The 24903-nt window shown below is 38.6% G+C and overlaps 1 protein-coding gene across 1 annotated transcript; it reads right to left on the reverse strand.

Annotated features, from left to right (window-relative positions):
• Positions 1 to 329: 329 nt before the first annotated feature.
• On the reverse strand, positions 330 to 23978 carry LOC140228348 (protein bicaudal C homolog 1-like). Its single transcript, XM_072308575.1, has 17 exons — positions 23960 to 23978; positions 18624 to 18703; positions 16764 to 16976; positions 16079 to 16312; positions 15201 to 15407; positions 13883 to 14014; positions 11912 to 12080; positions 10384 to 10557; positions 8484 to 9455; positions 7591 to 7847; positions 6960 to 7081; positions 5984 to 6177; positions 5034 to 5200; positions 3246 to 3414; positions 2458 to 2636; positions 1811 to 1910; positions 330 to 448 (listed from the first exon to the last, which is right to left on the reverse strand). Exons 1-17 carry the CDS (start codon positions 23976 to 23978, stop codon positions 330 to 332), a joined length of 3507 nt encoding a protein of 1168 aa, XP_072164676.1.
• Positions 23979 to 24903: the final 925 nt, after the last annotated feature.

The raw sequence follows: 24903 nt of genomic DNA on the forward strand, positions 1-24903 counted from the left end.
TGCTTGGATATATCTTTTTCTTCAAGTAACTGCTCAAAATCCAAAAAATACAAGATGACGGGAAAACTCTGTGGAAGACATCTATGAAAAGGCACAAGGTGGTAATTGCATATATCATGTGTAACACTCTAACTATATACAGGATCAAAGTAACTATTTTCTTTATATCTGTCAGTTTAGTTTGATAATAGCAAACAAAAGAACTAAGTACATCTTCAATTCATGGTGAAGCTGGTGGCTATCATATGAAGATATTTCCTGATGTAAAAAAAATATCACAACTTTGAACTTCATATTTTCAGCACTGTCATCCATCATCCTGGAACCCGCTACCAGCAAGATGTTGGGTGGGGATGCGGTTCTGAAGGTCCAGAGTAGAGACCGTTGCTAGGGTAACCTTGGTGACTAGATGAGGGACCAAAGCTCTCTTTATTTGTCTTGTTCAGATCTGTTGGGATAAAAAGAATTATTGGTGGAGTTGAGCCCTTGTAAGTTCTACAAGTGTGTGTGAATATACAAGTGAATGGGAGCGGGGTTAAAGGTCGGTCATAAGAGAAAGTCAACGGTGAGTTGGCTCAGTCGGTAGCGCGTCTGCCTAATGATCACACGGCCCGGGTTCGAACCCGAGTCTGGACTGAGCAATGTTGTGTGTAAACATAGCGTCCCCTCTAGCAAGAGGCAAAACACTCTGTCCCTCGGATAGGACATAAAATGGAGGTCCCGTGTATGAGAGAGTCACAGCTCATGCACGTAAAAGATCCCGCTTCATTCATTCATCGCAAAGAACAGGGTGTCTAACCCAGTGAAGTGGTCCCACCCCACATCGAACTGGACCCCATGGAAGACCAGCTTAGTGTAGCTGAATATGGGCTATCCAGCCATCTTCACAGATGGAAATGAACAACAACAATCAAATGCTTGATATGTATTTTCTTTGCTGAACACTGTTTAGTGGCTTAGCAACAATGACAATTGGCATGTATACAAATAAAGTTTGAACTCTTCTCTAATTACAATTTTTAAGGTCAAGTGAATCCAGAGGATGTTAATGGTTATTTTTAATCATAATATTTGGGTGAAGCATACATGTATATCTAGAGACAAGCTTTAAAGGACAAGTTCACCTTCATTAACATAAGGATTGAGAGAATGTAGCAATATTAGTAGAACACACATCATTGAAAGTTTGAGGAAAATCGGACAATCCGTTCAAAAGTTATGAATTTTTGAAGTTATTGTGCAGTCACCGCTGGATGAGAAGACTACTGCAGTGTATGATGTCACATGCGTACAACAATATAAGGAAAATATAAAGAGAATTTCACAAAATTTCATCTTTTGAAAAAAGTACACATTCCCTTGACTCGTTACTGACATATGTTATGAGTAATATTATTCCCTTTGCCTTTAGAAAGAGACAAGTCAAGTGCTCTTGTACTATGCGGAAAAAGTGAAAACATGTTGAATTTTCTTTACATTTTCTTTATACTATTGTACTCATATGACATCACGAGCCTTAGCAGTCTCCTCATCCAGCGGTTCCAACACAAAAGTTTTAAAAATTCATAACTTTTGCATCGATTGTCCAATTTTCCTCAAACTTTCACTGATGTGTTCTACTAATATTGCTGCATTCTCTCAATCCTTATGTTAATGAAGGTGAACTTGTCCTTTAAATAGGTCGGATCTTCTAAGAGAAATTTGGTATGAGGAAAAATACACATCCTCAACCTTCACCTCCTTCCCTAAAATCTAATACCCACTACACTTTCTTCCAGAGAGATGGGTTGGCAAACTGACATTCTCCTACCTGATATGGCTAGGAGCATCTTTCTCCTTGCACCAAAGGTTGTGATGCCCAGCTCTTTCAGATCCTTGTCAGTCAGGGTCAAAAACGTGGATAAATCAATCTGTTGAAGAGAGATATCATTGATAGTGCCGTGATGTGAGTCAGACAACAGACTTATGTGCCTGAATCATGTCAATGCCTCCACAGCTGCTGGCATATATCATATTTCAGGCCAACAAGAATCAGCAAATGCCATCTTTCAGGTTTTGAGGTCACTGAATAAAGTCAGACTTGAGAAACCATTCTTGTTCCTCAGCATAGTTATCAACTAATTGCATCTTCGCACTTTGCAAGTTATATTTGAGGCCATCCTAATGTCGATTCATACATTTGAAACATTTGTACACTCCCTACCTTATAGTCAAATCTAAATAAAACATGTAGCCTCCTAATTCTTCTCTATACACACTTGTAAAGACTGGTATTTGCCATACAATTTGAGATCCAGCCATGGCATTTTTTTGTTTTGTTTACACTATGTTATCTGAAGTATTGCCCCACTCTAAATACGTCTCATTTCTGGCTGTCACTAAAGAATCTTGGTCACTGCAATCAAAAGCTTTTGAAGACTAGCCTATAAATGACTTGTTCATTTATGAGAAACATACCTCTTGTTGCTGAAAGACATTGGTGTACTTCCCAAGCCCAAGGTTGAGGAAGATATCAGAGAGGTCGGGTTGGGAAGAGAGAGACGAGTTGAGGTCACTGGCCACCCACAGCCCCTTGCTGCTTTTTGGCAATGTCCCACTGTCGATGTAGTTACTGCAGCTTATGTCGCTGAAGGTAGCTGTACACAGGAAGGGTCACAAAATTGAGGGAATATTTAAGAAATGCACAGAAGTATCTACCACATATCATTTACTTAAAATTACTGAAATCATTCACTACTACTGAATGTACCTAAATGCCAATCATTTTCCCGATCAGTATTTGATCTTGATAAAACAGGAAATTGTCCTCATCTTCAGACAGGAATATACGCTGTAGTTAGCATTGTCATCACAATGAGAGCTCCTCTACTTGTAGTCAAAATAATGTTGGTACACATATCAAGCAGCCATCATGGGTTTTTACAACAACAAAAAATGTGCATCCACTTCAATACTGATTTTTCCCCATTTTCATCATGCTCATTGCAATTCTTCACTACAACACAATTGCTACAACCAGCCTCATCACCACATTCATCATCTTCTTTGTCATCAACATCATTAACATAATCATAATCACAACAATCATCTGACCAACCATTTCACCCCCTTTTCATCAATGTTATCTTCATCATCTTTCCCTCTACCACATTTCACATCCCCCTCTTCCAATCTTCTCCTGTCACAACCTCAACTCTTCTGTCAAATTCCTGACACTAGCCACCTCCCTCTGCCCCCTAACTCACCCCGTTTCTTCTTGCTCTGCTGGAAACCTGGTGGTGGATTACTGTAAGTGTTGTTGTTCTCAGTGGGGGTGATGTCTTGGATGGGCCTGTCGGGAGGCCAGGTGCTGGTAGAAGGGGGTGGAGGAGGGGAAGATGTGCCCCCCTGATCAGACTCCTCATGGTTTGGTGTCTAAGGAGGAAAATAAAGTAGATTATTACCTATACGAGGTAGTTTTGCGAGGCAATTACAGTTGTTATTTTGCAGGGTCGGGAGTTCAGCGGGCGATATTAGAGCATATTACGAGCATCCGGGGTTTTACATATACAGTGGGATCCCGTTATAACGAAATCCTCGGGACCGGCAGTTATTCTTTCGTCATATCGGAATTTTGTTATAACCGAACAAATAAACGATAGAAATACATAGAGTGGATGACATTGCAGCCAAAATTTTTACTTCGTTATAACCAGAATTTTGTTATAACCGCGTGTTCGTTATAACGGGAGTGCACTGTAAAACAGGGAGGTGGGAAGAGAGATTCCACTCCTTCTCTTCCACTCCTTCTCTTCCCACCTCATGTAAACATTCGACCACGAAGAGAAAACATTCAAGGACGTCGCTGCGTGTCGATTACACGCACCGCAGAAGAACGCCGATAAATCAACTCATACAAGGTCGACCACTTCCACTAGTTCCAGCAGCACGACGCGTCAAACAATGACTAACTTGCACAGTGACCATTAGTTATTACAACTCTCCAAATTGAAACAGAAGCAAAAATAAAGTGTAAAAGCGTTTAGATGTTTGAAGTTCGCCTGTTACAACTACATATGTATCTTTGAAGTTGGAGTTGAATGATATACATTGATGAACAATTTTTCAATTATTCGACATGTTGGTGATGATCTACAGGTAGTCAAATGTGGCTTGATCTATATCATAGTGTATAACTGTATTCACATATTTTCTTAATTTACCTAGGGGATAGGTAATAATTATGATATTGACTGGCCTTGAGGGAGATACCAGATAAATATTGCCCGCACTGAAAGAATATTGCCCTCGTCTTCGACTCGGGCAATATTCTGTCAGTTTGGGCAATATTTTCTGGTATCTCCCTCGAGGCCAGTCAATATTATATAAATATTCTTAATAATGTGAAGATATTCTTTTATCAATATCATTGTCTATTGATACATCTGTCACACATTGAACTTTCACTATAACAAGTAGATTTACTATCACATTGCTTTAATTATGTGTACTGTGAACTTGGAAGAGTCAAATCTTTATTTGGTGCTAAACACAGAAACAAGAAATATAGCATCATTCGTTTTCTGTGTGCCATTTCCCGTCAACAGCTCAATGGCTTCATCACTCAAAATGAAAGAAGAATCAACATAGCTCTCCAACACTCTCCAAAAGATGTTTCATATGATGCGTGATGATTAGTTACATCATTTAATGACCATGGCCTACTACAGTGATTTTATCTGGTCCCTATTACTCTTTATTTTCTCTGTTCTACATGTATAGCTATTACATTCTCATCTGTTCATGTCTGTCAATTTTGGACAAAATGACACCAAAAGAAACAAGGCTACCCAATTCCTTAAAGATTCTATGATCTCCAAAGACTGTGTATACAATTATCAAACAGACAACTTGTTATGACAACATGAAAAATCATCTATACAACACCATCATTATTTCCTTTGTAAAAATGTCGCATTTGCCTATCACAACAAAGCACGCAGATTGAATATGCATCATGCTGAATGAGTTAAAAGCCTGGGGTACATAATCACCTCATATGTGGTAGGCAGGGGGTTGGTATCCCTCTGGAAGAGAGAGAAGCCATTGGTCCTCCTCGCCTCTCTGATGGCAGACTCTGGCATGGACTTAGAGAAGCCCAGACCACTCCAGAGATCGGTTGGTACCCGCACCTCTGGTGCCACAGGTTTTTTCTTCATTGCTTGCAGTTGAAAGATTGGGACACAAATTAATACATACACCATTTGATATCTGACCATAGAGCAAAATTCCTATCTAAGTATCTCAACAATAACTCTCTTGTTACCTCCTCAAAAATTCTATTTTCAACTGTTCAAAACAGAAAAGATGAATCCTTAGAATTGGGGTTTACTGATATTATTTCCTCCTTGTTAAAATCTACTCAAAGCCACTAAATTTTCCAGTGTCCTGTAATCTGGTCATGTGACATTTGTGAAACTACGCTCATAAAAAGCATCCAGACCTTAACCTTTTCTTCACGTGTTATCACTGAAATGTAAATTCTTAATAGATTTAACATGCATGTATGGTAGAACCCATCGCCACTGGGAATGGATTAAATTGTGGAAGTGGGCAAGCACTTAACAAAACCTGAAACAATTCAATAACAAGAAATTTCCTACTGGCATTTGCATGGGCTCTGTTTGAGTGTAATGCACCCTACACATATTTTCCAGGGTCTCCCTTAACGGGATGGTATAGTTTTGGTTGTGATGGAAAACTCAGATTTTACTGTTGTGCGAGATAATTAGACATCACTTATGAAATATTTACGAGCATAAAATTCTAAGAGGAATCTAAAGTTTATTAGAGAAACATCAGTTTTAAAGTGGCTGAGATAACAAATAACAAATAACAAAGCAAAAAAAAAAAGTGGTCCTAAAAAAATGTGGGTCCCACCTTTTATCTGAATCCCCATCTCAACCAAAACTATACCATCCCTATTAGTGGTATACATAGATACCTTTTGTTGCCAGGAATTTCTTCTTGTCGTAGTCATCTCCGTAAGAAGAAGCCGTCTCCTTGTCCTCTCCTTCCAGCTCCTTCTCTTGCTCCAGCTTTCTCTCCAGTCTCCTCTCCCGTCTCTCACACCCTGGAGCTCGCTTGTCGGAGCTGTCGGAATCACATCCAGACTCAGAGGACCGTCTCCCGTAACCACTGCAGAGCAATCATTTATAATCATTGTCAGTTGAAAAGTGGCAAAGTATCCATGCCTTGTAATTGCTTACGAGATTCTAAAATCTCTATATACCAGTACTTCAAACAGGGCCCACCAGGTTCCAATAGACAATGGGTTTACGGTCTATAAAGGAAAGGGTTCTGACTAGTGATGTCACAATGGGTTTATGATCTACAAAGGAAGGAGTTCTGACTAGTGATGTCACAATGGGTTTATGATCTACAAAGGAAGGAGTTCTGACTAGTGATGTCACAATGGGTTTATGATCTACAAAGGAAGGGGTTCTGACTAGTGATGTCACAATGGGTTTATGGTCTAAGAAGGAAGGGGCTCTGACTACAGACATCAGAATTGGCAGCTTTGCTGTAATGGATTTACTTCTGACAAATTTAGAGAGAGCAAGGTTTAAAAATATCAACATGACACACTCAGTTCCCATACATCTAATTGAAAGGTCACATAATTACCTCCCCTTCCCCTTAGAAAAAGAAAAATCCATAATTCCATAATGAACTGCTTTTTGGCATTGCAAAAGCAAGCTTCAAAATGTTGTGTTGTAATGGTGTCTGCATAGAAATAAAAATATATTTCAACATGCTGCACAAAATAAGCACATGTGTGCGCTCACCTGGTACAATACAGTATGCTATCATAAATGACAATGGGACTCTGTTTTAAAGTCTTTTGGATACTACTTTAACTGTAAGTTATATGTCATGCACTGTGCATTTTATCATAAGGTAAAAATGTGTCTGCTTACTTTAATGCATTGTTGTTGGAGAAAAGAGACACTGATGATTCATCAGGGGTCAGTGACCTTCGACCTCCACCCAACATTCCTGAAAGGTCATGGCTGCTGTTGTTTGGTGAAAAGTTGTTACTCTGTTTGGAAAGATACAAAGATAAGTTTCAATTTCTCAATGATCTGTAAGTGTACATTTCTTACCATTGCTCATTCATTCCATATGTGACTAATCTTAATCTCCAATATTTCAAACAACTAGTTTAATTCTACTGACTACTGAAGTCAATTGTCACCAATGAATGATGATAGTCGAGAATCAGTTCTCAATGAAAGCACATACAGCACACACACAAAGTAGCTTGGAAGTGTTTTTCCACAAGAAACATAGAGGATTCATATAACAAGGAATGAACAGGGTCAGTCTGCAATGAGACCACAACACATCCTTTGCCATAGTAACTTCTACATCATAATTTCATCCATCTACCTAAAAATTCCCTGACAGTTCCACAAATTTACAAGGGGTGTAAAAAAAAAAAAAATTACAAAGCACTTTAACAGATAACTTCATGTCTATGACTACACACAGCTGAAGAGTAGTTATGTTTGATAACGATTTCAAAGAAGCGAGTTGAGTGCACTCTACCTGAAGCTTCAAACTACTGCTCGGGGAGCTGTTACTCTGGGCCAGCACCAGGTCTACAAAGCTGGTGGGGCTCCGTGGGACGCTGTGGCCACTGCTGCCGCTGCTCTGATCAAGACCCATGTCAGCTGCCAGTGCACTCTGACCCAACTGGCCCAGTGGGGGCGTTACCGTGGTGATGAGGTCGATAGGGCTGGTGTCCCGCGGGCTCTGGGAGGGGAGGTTGGTTTGGGATGGCTGTGGCCCTGCCCGCCGTGTGTCTGCGATGTTGAAAGTGGTGAGGTAGAAAAGGAAGAGAGAAGAGAATGGGAACAGAGGCACTTGAAATAACTGGCCACCGGTGAGACTCTAGCGACAAGCTCTATGAATTATTACACTATACTGCACAAATCACCCATTTGTTCCACAGTATCAGCACAAAACCTGTTTAGAACCTGTTTAGATATGTCTGTAACTTTAAAATACAGTCATAAAACTTGTTGGTATTCATACACTCATGAATCATCATACTTGAAGGAATGTGTGTATTTGAAACCATTATCAGAAGATCTTTGACTTTTTTTTTTCTCTCATCCTCAAACTATTTTCTAGTGCGCATCCTTCAACACCTAAAAACAATTTCAGCTGCAAGATGAAAAGACAAGAAAAGGAGGAAAAATGGAAAATGAAGATAGCATTAAAAGTGGCCTGATAACAAAAACAGTAACAAGAAGTACAGAAGCAGTGAAGACAGAGGAAAACTATAATTGAGTTCAAAATTGATGCTGAAGAAGTTTAAGAATAATGAATAGAAGAACAAGGAATTAGAAGCATAAGAGCAACAGGGAAAAATCAAGAGCAATTTACACTGATTTCAGAATAAACACAGAATCAGAAACTCTATGAGTAAGACCCACCTAAATCTGGCATAACACCTGTTGGCTGCATACTCTTGAGATGCATCATCAAGTCCTTCAGCTGGTGGTTGTTATTGCACACACTGGCAAACTCCCTACTGCTGCTGATACTGTTCAGATCTAGCTGAGCCAGCTGTGAAGTCACCATTGCCGGGTCTGGCTTGGCGAATCCCGGGGGAGGCTGAGGGGTGCGAGGCGTTGTCGTCTGGGGGTTCGGCATCTCGGGTATCGTCTCAGGAATGGATGTTGCGGAGGTGGCGCTGGGGAAGATGCTATGTGGGAGGGGTGGTGGAGGGATGCTGGGGTTGGCACCCAGCTGGAGCTGTGGATTTTGCACTTGATTGAGAACACTCTGCATTTGTTGCATGGTGGCTTGAAGGGACTGAGGTAGCATGGTGGGGGGAAGCATCGAAGCTTGTTGGGTGGTGGGTGTCGGCTGAACAGGGGCAGCCGTGGGGTTGGTCTGCAGATGGGAGTGCATGCTGACTGGAACAGAATGCCTAGGATGACCAGACTGTACTCCTGCTGTGCTGAGATTCCCCTGGAGTCCTGCTTGAGCATTATAAGGAGCCGAGACCTGATTGCTAGTGTGCAGGGAGGCCTGGACGGCACTTGTGGCTGGATTCGTTTGAAGCGCGGTAGCAGTCGATAAGGCCGAGGCATTGATGTGAGACTGGAGGGAGGCCTGCACAGACCCACTGGTGGGGCTGGTGGGCAGGGCGGTGGGGACCCCAGGAGCACTCTGGTTGGTTGCCTGTAACACAGACTGCAGGGGTGCTAGACTGGGATTGGGATGAACTGCATGAGACATGGTTGCCACGGTAGCACTCTGGAGGGGGGAGGTGGTGTTGGTTGCCATGGGATTGGATGCAGCATTGGTAGTCAGGCTGACTGAGCCTCGAGGGGAGGTGAGGAGGAGGGGGTTGATGGACGGTGAGACCAAGACAGGTGTTACACCTTGTGATGGCATCCCTGGAAATACAGATGGACACAGAACAAAACATTTCATATCAACTCTAGCATTGATATAATTCATTATGTTTTTAAGTACATACAGTAATTTCCGTTTGCATGCATGGAATCTAGATAGAGCTTTAGGAAATTCTCCTCTATTCTGTGCCAAGTCCTTCATCATGCAAGATGAATGTTTCTTTGGAATAAAGGTGACTTAAACACTAATTTTAAAGAAATTGAATAGGCCTTTATTGGCAATTTAACCACTAGTTTCAAAATAGAATCATGTCTTGAAAAAATACATTTTTCTTACCTGTACTGCAAATTTCTAAGAACTTTTATGGAGCCTTGAGACATTTACTAGCAACTGCAACATTGTTACTCAAATATGTACCATTAGTTGACTAAGTTTAATCAATGGCATTATTCACATCAGTTGCATCAGTTATGTAAGTTGAATGAGTCACATCAGTTATGTGTATTTTGATATAAGTTTGTTGCTTTAGTTATATCTGTTAAGTCAGATGCATCAGTCATATTTAATGTACTAGCTGTACCAGTTGCATAGGACTTATCAGTCATATTAGCCTCATCTGTCACGTTGGCCATATGACCTGTACAGTACAAACTTTTTTTTTTTCCTGATCTGTTGCATCAGTCACATTGACGATACAATTGATTTTTTATGATGTAAGCGGCACAGCTGTGTTACTTATCTTAATCAGAGCAGTTATATAAGAAATTCTGGCTACAAAAGTCATATCATTCACAATAATGGTATTGTCATATAAGTTGCATCAGTCCTGTCAACTACACAAGTGATATTAATGGCACAATGGGTGTTAGTCACATGTCAGATCATTGTTTCAATTGATCGCTCTAATGACTTTCTGCAAGAACCAATCCCTTGGATGATGTTTTGTATGGAGACATAGAAAGTGCCAACCTGAGGCTAGGCTGGTTGGAATGTTCTGGACCGTCCACTGGGCTGGTGTGCTGGGAGTGCTGGTGATCATAGACTGCAGTGTATTGAGGTTATTGAGACTTGCCAGCCCGTTGACCGTGGGTAGGACCGTGGGGGCCGCTAGGGGAGGGCGAGTTGCACCCTGACCCAGCAGACCTGGAGATTAGTGGGGTGGTACCATCGGTGGTAGAGTGGTAGAGGGACGGGATGGGGGTGACAAACACATACAATGGTGACTTCACAACAAACCCACAACAGCAGTGGTTGGAGTGCAATACAAGCTATGTGAACATCAGACAGGCCACAGTAGACACATTGTGCATCCAAGAAAGAGTAAAGAAATCACAATTTGGGCACAATCAAGCTTATAATAACCCAAAATAAAGACTCAAACATTTTATACTGTGAAAATTTCAGCTACATCAGTAATAAAATATACCTGGCATATACAATGTGTGACATTTTCAATGGAGGATACCATTAATGCATATGAATTTAATAAGTCGATATACAATCAGTTTAATTTTGACAACTACTTGTAGCTTCTAATCTAAGAGACAATATGATCTACAATTTGGTTCATATCAGTCCAATTGCCTTCCTGTAGATACAAATTAAGTTGGAATTGAGGATATTCTATTGAGGGTAGGGTTATTTCTATTTCTGTTGATGAAAATGTTGTGTAGATATTCATGTTTTGAGATCCTGTCAAGAAAAAATCCAAGAGGTTTACACAATTTATGGCTGTTTGGATTCTCATAATCTCTTTCAGAAAAGCTATGCTCTGTTATAGGTAATCAATCATTGTTCTATACTCTATAAATGTAAGTATGATATTGAGAGATCAAAAAAGACTGCAACATAAGTAATTAGACCATGAAAGACCTCTTATGAAGAAAGTGAACTTTTAATGAAATTTCATTTTTTTAACTTCCATTGAAAATAATATGTAGATTATCCATATTTGGCATGACAATAGACAGGAATTGACTAGGGAAAAAATGTAATATTTTAGTAACTCATTAGAAATTTAAATGAGGAGATAAAAATGCAATAAGACATTGGATGTTCAATTTGTTCAAAAAGTAATTCAGAAATCTGATACTCTCACCCAGAAAAAAAAAAGTTAACTTAGTACATTAGAAATTCATCAGTTGGAGGTGAATGGAAAGAAAAAAAAAAATAGATTCAAGTGAAAGCAAAACTTGACTTCACAGGTGGCTACAATACACCACAATACACAGCTTTACAAAATGCAAACTTCAGTGCACCAAGTATGACCACCATGTTTATGTTAATGTACCATCTCATATTAATGGCCACTTAGAAATGGTTCACCCAAAATATGACACTTTGCATGACAAGATTATTATGTTTTGAGTTAAACACAAACCACTAGTTTCTACTGAGTGCAATATCCCTTTGAATGAAATTGGTCATTTCCGCCCTCTGGTTGCTATGTGTAGAGTAATATAAGAGCCCCCGAAAAACCAAATAGACTCTCCCCTACCTAATGTTCCAACATTGTAGCCATGGAGAGGCAGGCATGTTCCATTCAGTCCAAGGGAAGGGCAGGTGCTAGCATTGGCTGCACAGCTCTCACACTCTTGTCCCAGAAGGATTTGCCTGGCTCTGTACATGTTGGGAGCATTCCGCTCTATGCTCTTCACAATGACAGACTGTAAGAAAAATATGACAATAGAAAAAGACAAACAAACAAATATTAAAAACTGCAGCAAAGAAAGAATTAATCATTTCAGGTAAATATTACATCAAAGAACATTATAATTAGTCAAAGTGTGGTGACAGAATGCTGCTACAAATGTGTATTTGATATATGGACAACTACATTTTTATTTTGATAATACGAAAAATGTCATGTTTCTCAGTGGAACAAAATCAGCATATTATTGCATGCCTCACATCTGTTGTGTGTGTGTGTGTGTGTGTGTGTGTGTGTGTGGAATATTGTATGTGAATATAATGTAATCTGATCAAGGTGGAAGCAGATATTTACTGAATTCAAAAGCAAGCACTGATAGACACTGGCAATTCTGCAAAGTTCTAACTACAGTCTGCGCAGTTATCTAAATTCCCTCTCACAAGCAAAAAGTTCATATTTGCATAAAAACACAAAGAGACAAATGACAAATGTAGCTGGAATCCACTTAAAGAAAAAAAAAGATAAACATGACTGATGGTGGGGTAGTTCACTGGTCCTTTTGAGCTCTGAAGTGGGTAAACACTTTCTCCTCCTGTTTGGGTGGACCTTGGGCTTATTTTCGTACATCAAACATACAAAGAGGGGCACAACAATAACAGCTACACTCATTGCGAGGCTTCGGTAACCACAAATGTGATGCGGAGTGAGCCGTGAGCTCTTCAAACATTCTCAACATGCCATCCACTCCATACTCCTATTTGCTCACATGGAAAATGCTAAAGACTGCAGTGGAGAAACTCAAATAGTTTGTCGGAAGATGGAAAGAAAGCACATGGAGCCGACTTTCTCACTGTAGCGAGAAAAAGCAGAATAATGGATGCTTCACAAACATTCACCTACAGAAAGAGAGGAAATGTATCAACCTTTACACCCTGCTTAGCAGCAACAACAATGCTACAAGTTTACTAACACTGATATAGAGAAATGTGAATAATGAACTAATTATAGTCTACATGTTAAGTGTACAAGAACATTTGCAACTGCGCCTGTTCATAACAATGCCTTTCAGCAGGAATTTCAGGCACACCAACTGAGGTGTTTCTATAAACAAAGAGCTAACAGCCTTGTGAAAGATGGGCTCAAATACTACATTGAAGGATACAAAACTTCTGAGCTGAGAGAGAGAGTTCAGCAACATACATCGTAGGGGGACACGTCATATAGAGCTGAATGAAGTAAAGTCTTCTTTGGAAACACATTTGTTTAGTCAACACACTAGAGAGGCATTGCATCAAAGAGTTTTTGGGTCATACTGATAAAAAGCTTTTCAGGAAATTCACAACTTCACTTTTTCATCCCTTTTGCTTCATAATGCTTACATTCAACTGGTAATCATAAAGCTGTATCAACTTTTGCTCATGCAAGACCAAGAGTTTTAAATATCTTAGATTCTACAGTAATTTTCAGTGCTTGTTGATGTTTGAGTGTAACTTGAAACCACTCAATAGCCATTTTCAAACTGTTCTTGCAAATATGACTATGTACAGGCATTCAAAAAAAAAAAGACAATGATATGCTTGGAGCAGAGGTAGGCAAGATAATATCACAGGAACAACAACAAAGACTTATTCATTGATACCAATCTCAATAGGAAAACAATTGATATGACAGTGATATATATCAAAGTGCTTCACTGGAATGGAAGTACTGTAATTTCATACTTATAAGAGTACTAGAGCATCATCATCTTCACACAAATCATATAAAGTTAACATCCTTCTGCTTCTAAAAAGCATAGGTCCTGCACTCATAGCTCACCTTGTTTGGCTGCTTTGGTTTGGGTTTGATGCTGATGAAGATGTCCAATTGTTCCATTAACTGAGCTAACTTGGTGGTGTGAACTTCGACCTCATCCTTCATATCAAACATCAGGACTAACGGTAGACATCCCTTTGTGTAAAAAAAGAGCAGAGATGTGAATAAATATATAGCCTGTATATCATACAAAGGCCATCATTTCAAATCTCAAAGTTTCACTGGCCACCAAGAATGAAAAGGATTTCAACACTGCCTGCCTGAATTTTGTTCTGACTAACTGCACTGCTGACAATTTGGTCTTGTTACAGAAATCAGAATGACATGAATACCTTATGGACATCAAACATGAAAACTGGGACAGATACAACCATTTCTTGTCTTTTTATCATCGAAATAAAGTACCAGAAGTTAAAATATCACAAGTTTCTCTCATCTATGAGTTGCTGAATGATGCCTTCGTATAAGTGACTATAAAGGAAAGGCAAGGTTCAGGAATACTATTAATGATAACTTTTAAAAACTATATTTGGGCTTAAATAAGTAGCGAAAACATGATCCAAGAAGCAAATGCTACCTTAACTGCATTTTTACCTAGTCGTGTACCCATAAAAAATATTATTGTGATGTTTGAAGCTTTCACATCATGATCATTGATTGCAAACTTCAAAAGACTGTTTTAAGTTGTCTGAGAATTTATGTACTCATTAGTCTACTCAGGTTTAGAGGTCTCCTGGTATAAGATATCAATGCACAAAAACATGAACCTTGGTGATCTACTGCGTTATCTGGACTTTCAAACTGTTCAAATTCTATTTGTTGTAAATATTTTCAAACACTGTAAGTATACTCACATTTTCTTCTGCAACATTTCATGCACACGTAACACAACAACACATTTTAATTTCATAGGAAAAGAATGTCTTTAGAACTCCATTGGGAGTGCAGGAACAACACTTGGTATGAACTTCTGTATGGATTTATAGAACTGACTGAACTTTAGCCTTACACTACCAAGTGTTTGGTTTGTTTCCACAGATGTGTCAGATTTGGCTAAAATTCTATTTAGCCAAAACAACAATCAAATAAGTTGTTGTTGTTGTTGTTGTATTTTTTTTATTATTATTATTTTTTTTTGCTCTTTGAATACATTAACTCTTGACGCCTGGTAAAATCTTTGAATACTGCATCACACATCTTCCATCTTTAACCCGTTGAGGATGAGTCCCAAGTATACTCAAACAGGTGTCTTTGGGAAATGCGTGTTGTAGTAAAATCAGCCCGTCCTCAACAGGTTAAATCTCTAGGAGTGTAATCTCACCATGAGGAGGTGCCTAGCGACGATGACCGAGTCAATGGCACCCGAGATGAAGACCGAGCTCTTCTTCTGAGTGCTGTTGGGGTCTGGGAAGTGGATGCTAGCCCCAGTACACTGGCTGATCTGCTTGATGTTGAGTCCACCACGCCCCATCATGAACTGGTGGTGTTGGGGAGAGATTTCTATCTGTGTGCTGACTGGTAGTGAACCCTGCAACACAAACCAAAGGTGGAAAGGGGTGAAAGATATCAACATATTATCCTGTGTGATGTACAAAGAATATTATTTGATATACCGAGCAATGAAGTGAAATCAATGTCATTCAAAAGCCATTTCCTTATTGTCAGTCTTGCTGATGAGATTTAAAGCTGTTGGTCCTGTGTGGAGGAGACATACTCTATGCATGTAAAACACTCTTCACTTCTATCTTGAAGAGTAGGGAGAAATCCTTGTGAAGTGGTAAAACACACAAAACTGGCTGATATATTTGGGTGGAGAGGCCTACAGGTAGTCACTAAGTTGTCAACTCTTCACTGCCTTTGCAGACTATGAGATTGCGAAAGAAATAATAACGATAATTATAATCTTGAGACAAATAGAAAAGGCAACCAATAAATGATAAGAAACTCAGGCAATGCCAACATCAAATAACACAGAAAAAGAAGATCTATATTGATGACTATTACTTATCATTAATGGTTTCTCAAGGCAATATATCCATTTGTGTTTTTAAAAAAGGGTCAACTTCAAAATGAGTGTGTTTCTTGGTTCATTAACATGCATTATCCAGAAGGGATATCAATCTGTATTCGACAAACACACAACTGGTTTCTTATTTTCAAAAGGTTTCCTTGCGTTGTTATTCACAGCTCTACACTTACTCCCACGCTCCCTATCAGGTGTTCCATCAATCTTGATGTGCCCTCCTTCATCCCTCGGGCATTGTTGGCAGCTCCCCTCACCGTCACGGTAGTGGAATAGCCCCTGCCTCTCTGCTTCATGTTGATTGCTACTTTGTAGGTCTGTACTATTTCTTGGATCACGGGGGAGTTCATGGAGGGGGCAGGGCCCGTCGATATTGGCAGCTCAAATATTAAAACTAATGGTAATAATTCCTGCAGAGGATGACATTCAGAGAGAGAAAGGAAGTAGATGGCTGTTAATGAGTTGTTAATGCTAAAACATTTATTTCACATATCACAGAAGACAAAACTTCGTTACAACTGCAGTCTTATATGAATGAACACATCTTTCTTTCTTTTTATCAACACAATGTCTTTACTGTATTTACATGAGAAGAAGGGGCTGGAAAATGCCAAATGAGCAAGATTTCTTTTTAAATATTTTAAATGTATCACTCCATTAACATTTTTTTAAAGTCAGTTTCTGGAAGGGCTTGACATGATCTGATTAGGATCTCTCTATTTTCACCCCATATTCAGACAATATCAGAGCAGGTCATTGTCTTTAGAATGATTCCTTTCTCCATGCAAATCATCTTGTAACATTCCACACTGATATGAACCCAATCATTCTGAGAGACAGCCAGGATGTGAGATGACCTACCCTAATTTTAGCCCGTGCCTGCTCCACGCCCGTGATCTGTCCGGCTATCGACACCTGATTGCTTTTCTCCTGCTGAGACCCCCTATTGGAGTCTGGGAAGTGGATGTGACATTTGGTGTCGTCCATAACCTTCTTGATGATGGCTCCGCCTTTCCCTATGACGTGAGAGTGCTCCGTGTACGACACATCCATCTTCAGTGTCACACGATTACTCTGTGGATAGATTTAAGTAAAAAAAAAAAAAAATGATGGCAGAGTTGGTATACAACAAATTAGGATATTAGTTTGAATCATAAATATTCATGGGAGCAAATCAGTTACTAATTACAAAAATTATGCATCTTCAAATAAAACAAAGCAAATCTAAGTAAAACTGGTATTCAATAAAGGAGAATAAAGTAATTTGAATCATGAATATTCATGAGAGCAAATCAGTAACTAATTCAAAAAATGGTACATCTTTAAATTAAACAAAGCAAATCTATAGATACACACACAATTTTATTCTACCAAATCCTTCTTCATAATGTAGATGCCATTTCCTTTCCTCCTCCTCCTCCTCCTCCCATTCTTCCCTCATCTTTGTCTACCTGGTACTCATCCAACTTCTCATCATTGATATTGTAATTTCTTATCAAAATATCATCACATATCATCATAATCATCATGACTGCCATTGTCATTACATCATTGTATCAGTTCTCGTTGGCAGCAGTTGTAGTCAGAGGAGATATACAGTACTGTGATGTATTGTTTCCATTCCCTTTGTAATGCTGCTGTTGCAGGTGTACGGAGTTAACACAACGTGAGCAGGAATGAGGGAGAGATTCAGTCAAGCACAGAGAACGGTGAACAGTGAAGAGAAAGGCTAGGGAAGATATGAGGAAACTAACATGGAATAATAGCATTGTGCTCTGGGAAGACCAGTTCACTGGACTTTGTGGACCAAGTTATTGGGGGAAAGCTGGACAGACTGCATCAAGGAAATCCCTGCTAATCCAGATAACCTCCACCTTTGGACTGAAAAGTGTGAAACTGGTTACTGCTTGCTTGGATGTTAAATGAACGCTGCACACGGTTACTGGTCCAATAGTCCCTGACCAGTAAAAATCACTTTCGGACCAGTAACTTTTTCAGGAATGGACCAGTAAAAATGGAAGAACTGAGTATCTACTGGTCCAACAGACAGGTCGAACCTGTAGAAAAATGGGTTAGTGTGCAGTCCTGGCTAAATGCAGAAAAAAAAAAAGTCTTCAATCTTATTAGTGACACACACACAAAAAAAAAAACTAACACCCAATACATTTTAAAAGGAAATCACAACATAAAGCATGCCTTATAACCTTCAGAATCTTTATTTATTTCATTATGATAGGTATAAAACATAAAATCACAAGAAAAGACCCCCCCAAAAAAAAAACAAAAAAAAAAAAAGAAATAAAAAAATCTCATTAGTATTTTTCATTTTGCTTACAAATACAAGTAGTCTCAACTATTCTTATGAGTGACACCATGATCTCCCACTGAGTTTTAAAGTCCTCACACTATCAGTTGGCTGCTATCAATTCAATGCACACATCACTCGGTAGCTGGACAATTGTCAAACACACGAAAGAGACACCCATAGGTCCCAACGTCTTCTGGATTTTACAGTGAGGTGCTCCACAACTCCTGAAAGGTTTCCCTTCCACCAAACAAAGAAATCCTGCATTCTGCAGGTGAACCAACATGGCTTCTGATCAGCAAATTCTCTTTTCAATCCACCTGTCATCCTATTCTGGTATTCCTGGTACTGTAGGTAAGACAAGCCCCAAAACTAAATAACTATGCCATCCCCATTGGAGGCCCCCCTGTACTCACCTTTGTGTCCAGAACTGACATTATCTTCTCCTTGGCAGCCGCTACATGAAAGAGTTTTCCCGCCACCTTTATGTGAGGGTCTGAAAAGAAAACAGATGAAAATGAAGGCGATGATTGTTTTTACTGTATACATGGGTCTAGTCACATACCAAGATGAAATGACAAGGTTAGAAGCATGTTTCAGATAAGGCAGACTCAGAGTTTTCTATTCCTATCACTTGATCAAAAGTCTACAATTTGTGTAATACACATGTCTGCATTTTCTTCACATGCGATGCAATTCATGTGATAAGTATGACTATTTGAAAATGTTGAGGCTTCCATTTAGTGATAGTGAACAATTCATGATATAATACCAAGTGTGTTTATTTATATATTCATATATCTCCTGCACAGTCCATCAATCTCCTACCTATTTTCACAAACCCCCATTAACTCAAACTTAATTCACCGTTCACTTTTGCATGCAGCAGCAAAAACAAACAAACAAACAAACAAAAGAAAAACAAAACAAGAATGCCTCTCATTCCTCCAGTAAGCAGAACTGTGGATGGGCAAGTCAAACATGACAAACTAATGTTGCTTTCGACTTTACACAAACATGTGCACAGCATGGCTTGGGAGGGCCACTTCCCTCATGAAAATCCGCCATCAAGGTTTTTCACAGCTATTCATTAATGACATCAAAATGTCTGGCTTTGATTGCATACAACGACATCAGGACAAAGGGGGCCGACAATTGGCGCACTGTAGTACACATCAAACATTTGGTTGCCTTTTTTGCCTTTTGCTCCACTTTTGCCTAGTGATCGTCGCTGCCTTGTAATTGGATATTGGGCACACGAACAGCAAACAAGCTGTATGTACTTCTGGTTTTTATCATGGATGTAATGACCATTGTTACTTTCTGTCCATAATTTGAAGTAATTCAGATGACCATGACTGCCTGCCATGTGTATACTGAAGGGTCACTGACAATGGTCGCTCAATGTTATGATTGTGGTTGCCAAGACATACAGAATTATTTTCATGAAATGTGAACAATGTGACAATCTCCTCACATATTTTTAACTAATATTTTGAGCTAGTTCTAATCGGGAAAAGATGGCAGCACACATAGAAAGTACACACTCTACTATGTAATCAATCACTTTTTCTACACCCATGCAAAGTGTCACCAAATAAAAAATAATGATAATAATTGGGGAGTATAGAAAACGATCATTTCAAATTGAAGAAGAACAGATTTTTCACCACTTTCTTTCAGTAGTTCTCTGGCTTGACTTTCATGTATAATTTACTGGTTCTGACATAATTATATTTCTCTTCCTTCACACAAGTCACATGAGTTGATATTGACATATAATTGTTTAAAATTTGTTTAAATTTTTCTATGTTTCACTACAGATATGAATGTGGCACAATGACATACATGGCTATAGCATAGCTTACAGATTATAACATACGGAAAGGTTTACTTTACTCAATGCAAACACGTCTTCTGTGTTCTACAATAGCCTCATTCACATACATCAAAAATTAATTGTTTTTGAAAATAGATGTTTGCAATGTGATGTAAAGAAAAATATTAATTCTTTTGTGTGGACATGCACACACACACACACAAGTTAACTCTTGCAACATGCATGATGGTGTGAAAATCAATCCTGCTAGATCTTTTTTTCTTAACTACTGCTATATGTACCAAGCATGCAAGAGCATCATTAATTTTTTGATCCCATGAATGCAACATGTCACAGTCCATGCATTCACATGCCCTAGGTCACACCCCCTTTATTCATTTAAGTATGGACACAGTCTGGAGATTCAAAGTGCTTCATTTATATGCAGCCAGGTGTTATTTTTTTTTTTTTTTATTCCGGCTTGATTTGTTTAAAACAATAATTGTTGCAATGGTTTGCCCTGCAGAGCATGCCAGCAGTGGAAAATCATATCAATTTCTGCATCGCAATGCACAAACCAATAACTCCAGAGTGTGAAAGCTGTTACTATAAAATGGTTCCAGCACAAAGACATTCTTGCCACAAGGAAGTGAAAGTCTTTGAACCATCTCTAGCCTCGTGCCATCTTTACAGTATTGTCTATAATCTCATCAAATCCAAAGACAACCAGTTTACAGTGTTTGTGGACAACAACCTGCTGAGAAAACTTAACCTAAAATAACAGCAGGATAATCCCAGGAATTAGAGACTGGCTGCTTTCTGCTTCTCCCCCTGACTGATAAAGTTTCTAATTGCTGAAGATGCTGTGCTTAAATTACTCCAGGAATGCAGAATGTATAAAGAAGATTCATTTCATTCCCCCCCCCCCAAAAAAAAAAAAAAAAAAAAAAAATGGGAGAAAAGGCCTGTTACTGTTCTTTTCTCTTTATCTCATTTTGAGCATCAGTTCTTGGTGTATTTTTTCTTTACTTTTTCCTCTGCTTTTCTTTCCTCATGAACAAATAAGTTAGCTTCCTCTTCTCTTCATTTCCTTGTCTTTTGCTTCGACAGCCTGCATGCATGTATTGAAAATCATCCCTCTAAACACCACTTCATTTCCCCCACCCCACAAAAAGAAAAGAAAAACTAAAACTGAGACATAAAACCTTACCCTACAATATAACGCAGCATTACTGCTTGACTGGTGGAAATTGTAATCACTCCTCAGCATAATGCTTTTAAAGCCAATTTTTCTTTCTACTGCATCTCTTTAGAGCCAACCAACAGTTTTTAAAATCCTTTGCTTTATTAATCAAGAAATTTCAACATCTTTCTAGATACCTGCAGACTGGAGTACGGCATGATTACCTCAACATAACTCAGCCTTTAAACAACATGTGCTACTCATAAATTAATCACATCTTATACTTTTAAAATACCTCAATGTAATCTTGAATGTCCCTTGAAATCTTTAATCAAAGTACATTGAACATTTGAATGCAGAGCCAACTCACACAAGAAGAGCGTTGTCTTTGTCTTCAATGGTACCTGCAACAGTAGTTGTGTTTTCATTACTGTGGTTTCAGCAAAATCTGTACAATTAGCTCCACAGTCTGTACCAGGAAATGTGCCTAAAAAGGTGCCACCAAAATTTCTCAAACTGATCTAGATGTCTCCACCATCCCATTTGATAACTGACCATACAAAGAAGCGAACCTAGTCACCGTGACAACAGGAAGTAGTTAGCTGCTTCAGCTATGTCTTTTGAGACAGGAGAACAAACTGGGAAGTCTTCCTCTTGTGTCAAATGGCGGAGAAAGTCTGGCTTCGTCTTCTTTCAAATGTCCTCTCAATGTCACCAGGCTTTGTGTGTATGCTAAATTCTTAGTCTTTTTATAGACAATGGATTGTTTTTTCTTCTACTCTCACACCCCATTTGTTGTTGTTGCTTTTAACTTCTGCTCAGTCTAATTCTTTCATGTTCTTTGGTGCTACTAGTAATGCTGTTCACTACTGCTGTGGGGTGTTGTGTCATTCCAGTATGCAGATATTGCAGGGAAAGACATCATATCAAAAACTTTAACACTTAGCAATCTTCAGTAATCTTAAGCAAACTACTACCATACAACAGTAGAAAAGTAAAAACTGTGATGTTTTCATTTAGAAAAAGAAATAATAGTCCCACACAATTATTTGCATGTAAACACATTTTTTCTTTGGCATTCATCATATAGTCTCACATATTTTTTTTTTGTTTCACAAATTTCTAATCAAGAATATCTGGGAACAGCATTCTACCATTCCAGGAAAAATTTACCTTGCTCTTTGGACATAAAGCTTTATTACCAAACCTCTATCATATTAAAAGGTTTATTACAATGTCAGTAAACCAAGAAAAATATGGCTATTCATAATTTGTAAATCATAATATCACTTGAGATGACCTCCATTAAAGACCATGTGAAGGACAGTGATTTATGATGATGATAGTCATTGTTTTCTAGATGTCGCATAACCATTATCTAAATAATAATAATGCAATGATAATAATAATAATAATGATGATGATGATGATGATGATGATGATGATGATGATGATGATGATGATGATAATAATAATAATAATAATAATAATAATAATAATAATAATAATAATAATAATAATAATAATAATAATAATAATAATAATAATAATAATAATAATAATAATAATAATAATAATAATAATAATAAAAATAAGAATAAGAATAAGAATAAGAATAAGAAGAAGAAGAAGAAGAAGAAGAAGAAGAAGAAGAAGAAGAAGGAGAAGAAGAAGAAGAATCATGATTATGGTGATAATGATATGCCTTTCATAATTCATTATAACACGTATGGAAACTAAAAATCAGCAGATCCCATCTAAATGAATCAAACACATAGGATTCCACAATGTCCCATTTAATGATAATCAAACTGAATACAGAATCAGCAAAATCATTAGAAGGAAAACATCTTCTTGCACCAGAAACACAAAACATACACTGTGTACAAACCATGTAGCATAACAAATGCACACTGGCATATATATTAACCATGCTTTCTGATAAAAGGACCTTCTGTGTTTTTGGTGGGGTTTTTTTAGTAGAAGATAAAGTGTTGACAAATATAAGATAAACAGCAAAAGTCACACATGTCAGAGACAGGATCCTTATTATGTTCTGCATATGACCATACAGTCAAAGAGACTGAATGTATGGGTCACATGACATAGAGGTCCCCAACAAAGATGGATATACCAGAGTAATGAGAAATCACCAAACTGCCTATCCATTCTCTGTTCATTCCTGCTTGGTATGATACTCCACAATGCTAAAATCGAACACAATTCATGTCATTATACGGTATAGTTACCATCTATGTTGACTGAGTTATTCTGACCCCCACTCCAATTAGTCTCAAAGATCTTACAGACTCCCATTAGTTGGACAAACATTATTATACGTCAACTACCTTACAACCTAAATTATCATGATATTCATTATGAATAAACTAGAAGGAAAATGTATCAGAGTGAAGAGAGTGCATAGCTTTATAAGCAAAAATTGCCCACTTCAGCAAGCAAAGCACAATCAATTACTTGTATGAAGAAATGAGCAAATATTATATCTCACGACATATATCAACATTTCCTCAAAAGGTGAGATATGGTTATAACAGAAATATTACTCTGTGTGAAGTACAAAAAAAAACCAAAAACAGGGATGCTATGTGACAGAAATATTAATGCTAAATGACAACCAGAAGACCAAATAGGAGTAATCAACTTTTCTTAAAAGATATCCCTCACATTGACAAATGCCATGTTTACATCAATCTATGGATATAAATGATAAGCATTAGCAATGTACTCACCATAGCCGTAAGTGTTCATCAAAACACACTAGTCACTGAAACTCACAGCACACAGAAATATATGAATATATTCGAGGAATGATCGAAATATATGAAATATTCCAGTGTTATCCACAGACATTGATCACAGAGAAAGATGGAAGTGATCGTTTATCTCCACATGTCATCAGTCCCTTAGGTCTGAAAGGTAACACTCCTTGCTCAAACTAATTCCTGCGAAAGACATCTAATCACAGCAGAGAACACCTCCCAGGCAGCCAAAGGTAAGCTATGCAACCTACTTCTCCTGGTTAGGTATATATCCCACTGTGGAGTGACCGAAAAGTTTCATCCTCGCCTTTCCCTCTTCTCTCGATCAAAACAAAACGTTGCCTATAAGTTGTTGATGTCTTCTCCACTGCCCCTCATGTAATCCAACACTAATGATGGGGGCGCGATCAATCACATTGCTTGGAACCACAAAACTTTAATGGGAGAGGCTTCTAGAAGCATGTTCCTTCCGGAAAACATCCAGTCCGGCAACCATTCACTACAGGTGCGCTGTGATTAACTCTACTGCTGCAGTTGCCAAACTCCGGTAGGCATGATCAGGGAGAGAATCTGAGAGAGATGGCGATAACCTCGGCTGCTCCGTTAAAGCAAACAGCGCTGTGTGCTTTTGTGTGCTCAAGACCAGCAGTGTAGTCACACAATCAAAATCACTTCTTTTCTTCTTTCTCGATCTCCAAGCTCGTCTTCTTTTTGCCTCCTTTTTCTCTCAACTCTTGTCCCCGATGCACTAAGCTCCTAGTCAAATCCCAGCCAACAATTCAATACAAAGAACTGCTCTATGGCACTCTCTTGCTCCTTCTTACACCGCAATAGACGGATCGCTGAACGCATCAGTACACCCGAAGAGAGGGAGCCTCTATTTCTCTTCCCCCTTTTCTCTCTTTCCCTTGCTT

This window comes from Diadema setosum, chromosome 5 (genome assembly GCF_964275005.1).
Source record: "Diadema setosum chromosome 5, eeDiaSeto1, whole genome shotgun sequence".
Lineage (NCBI taxonomy): Eukaryota > Metazoa > Echinodermata > Echinoidea > Diadematoida > Diadematidae > Diadema > Diadema setosum.

What these genes read in the sequence shown, in the direction of transcription:
- LOC140228348 (XM_072308575.1), bottom strand. An exon ending in TGTCAGTTCTGGACACAAAG is followed by an intron (nt 16,977 to 18,623) that starts GTGAGTACAGGG and finishes ATCTATCCACAG; the next exon opens with AGTAATCGTGTGACACTGAA. An exon ending in ATGTCTTTCAGCAACAAGAG is followed by an intron (nt 1,911 to 2,457) that starts GTATGTTTCTCA and finishes TCTCTTCAACAG; the next exon opens with ATTGATTTATCCACGTTTTT.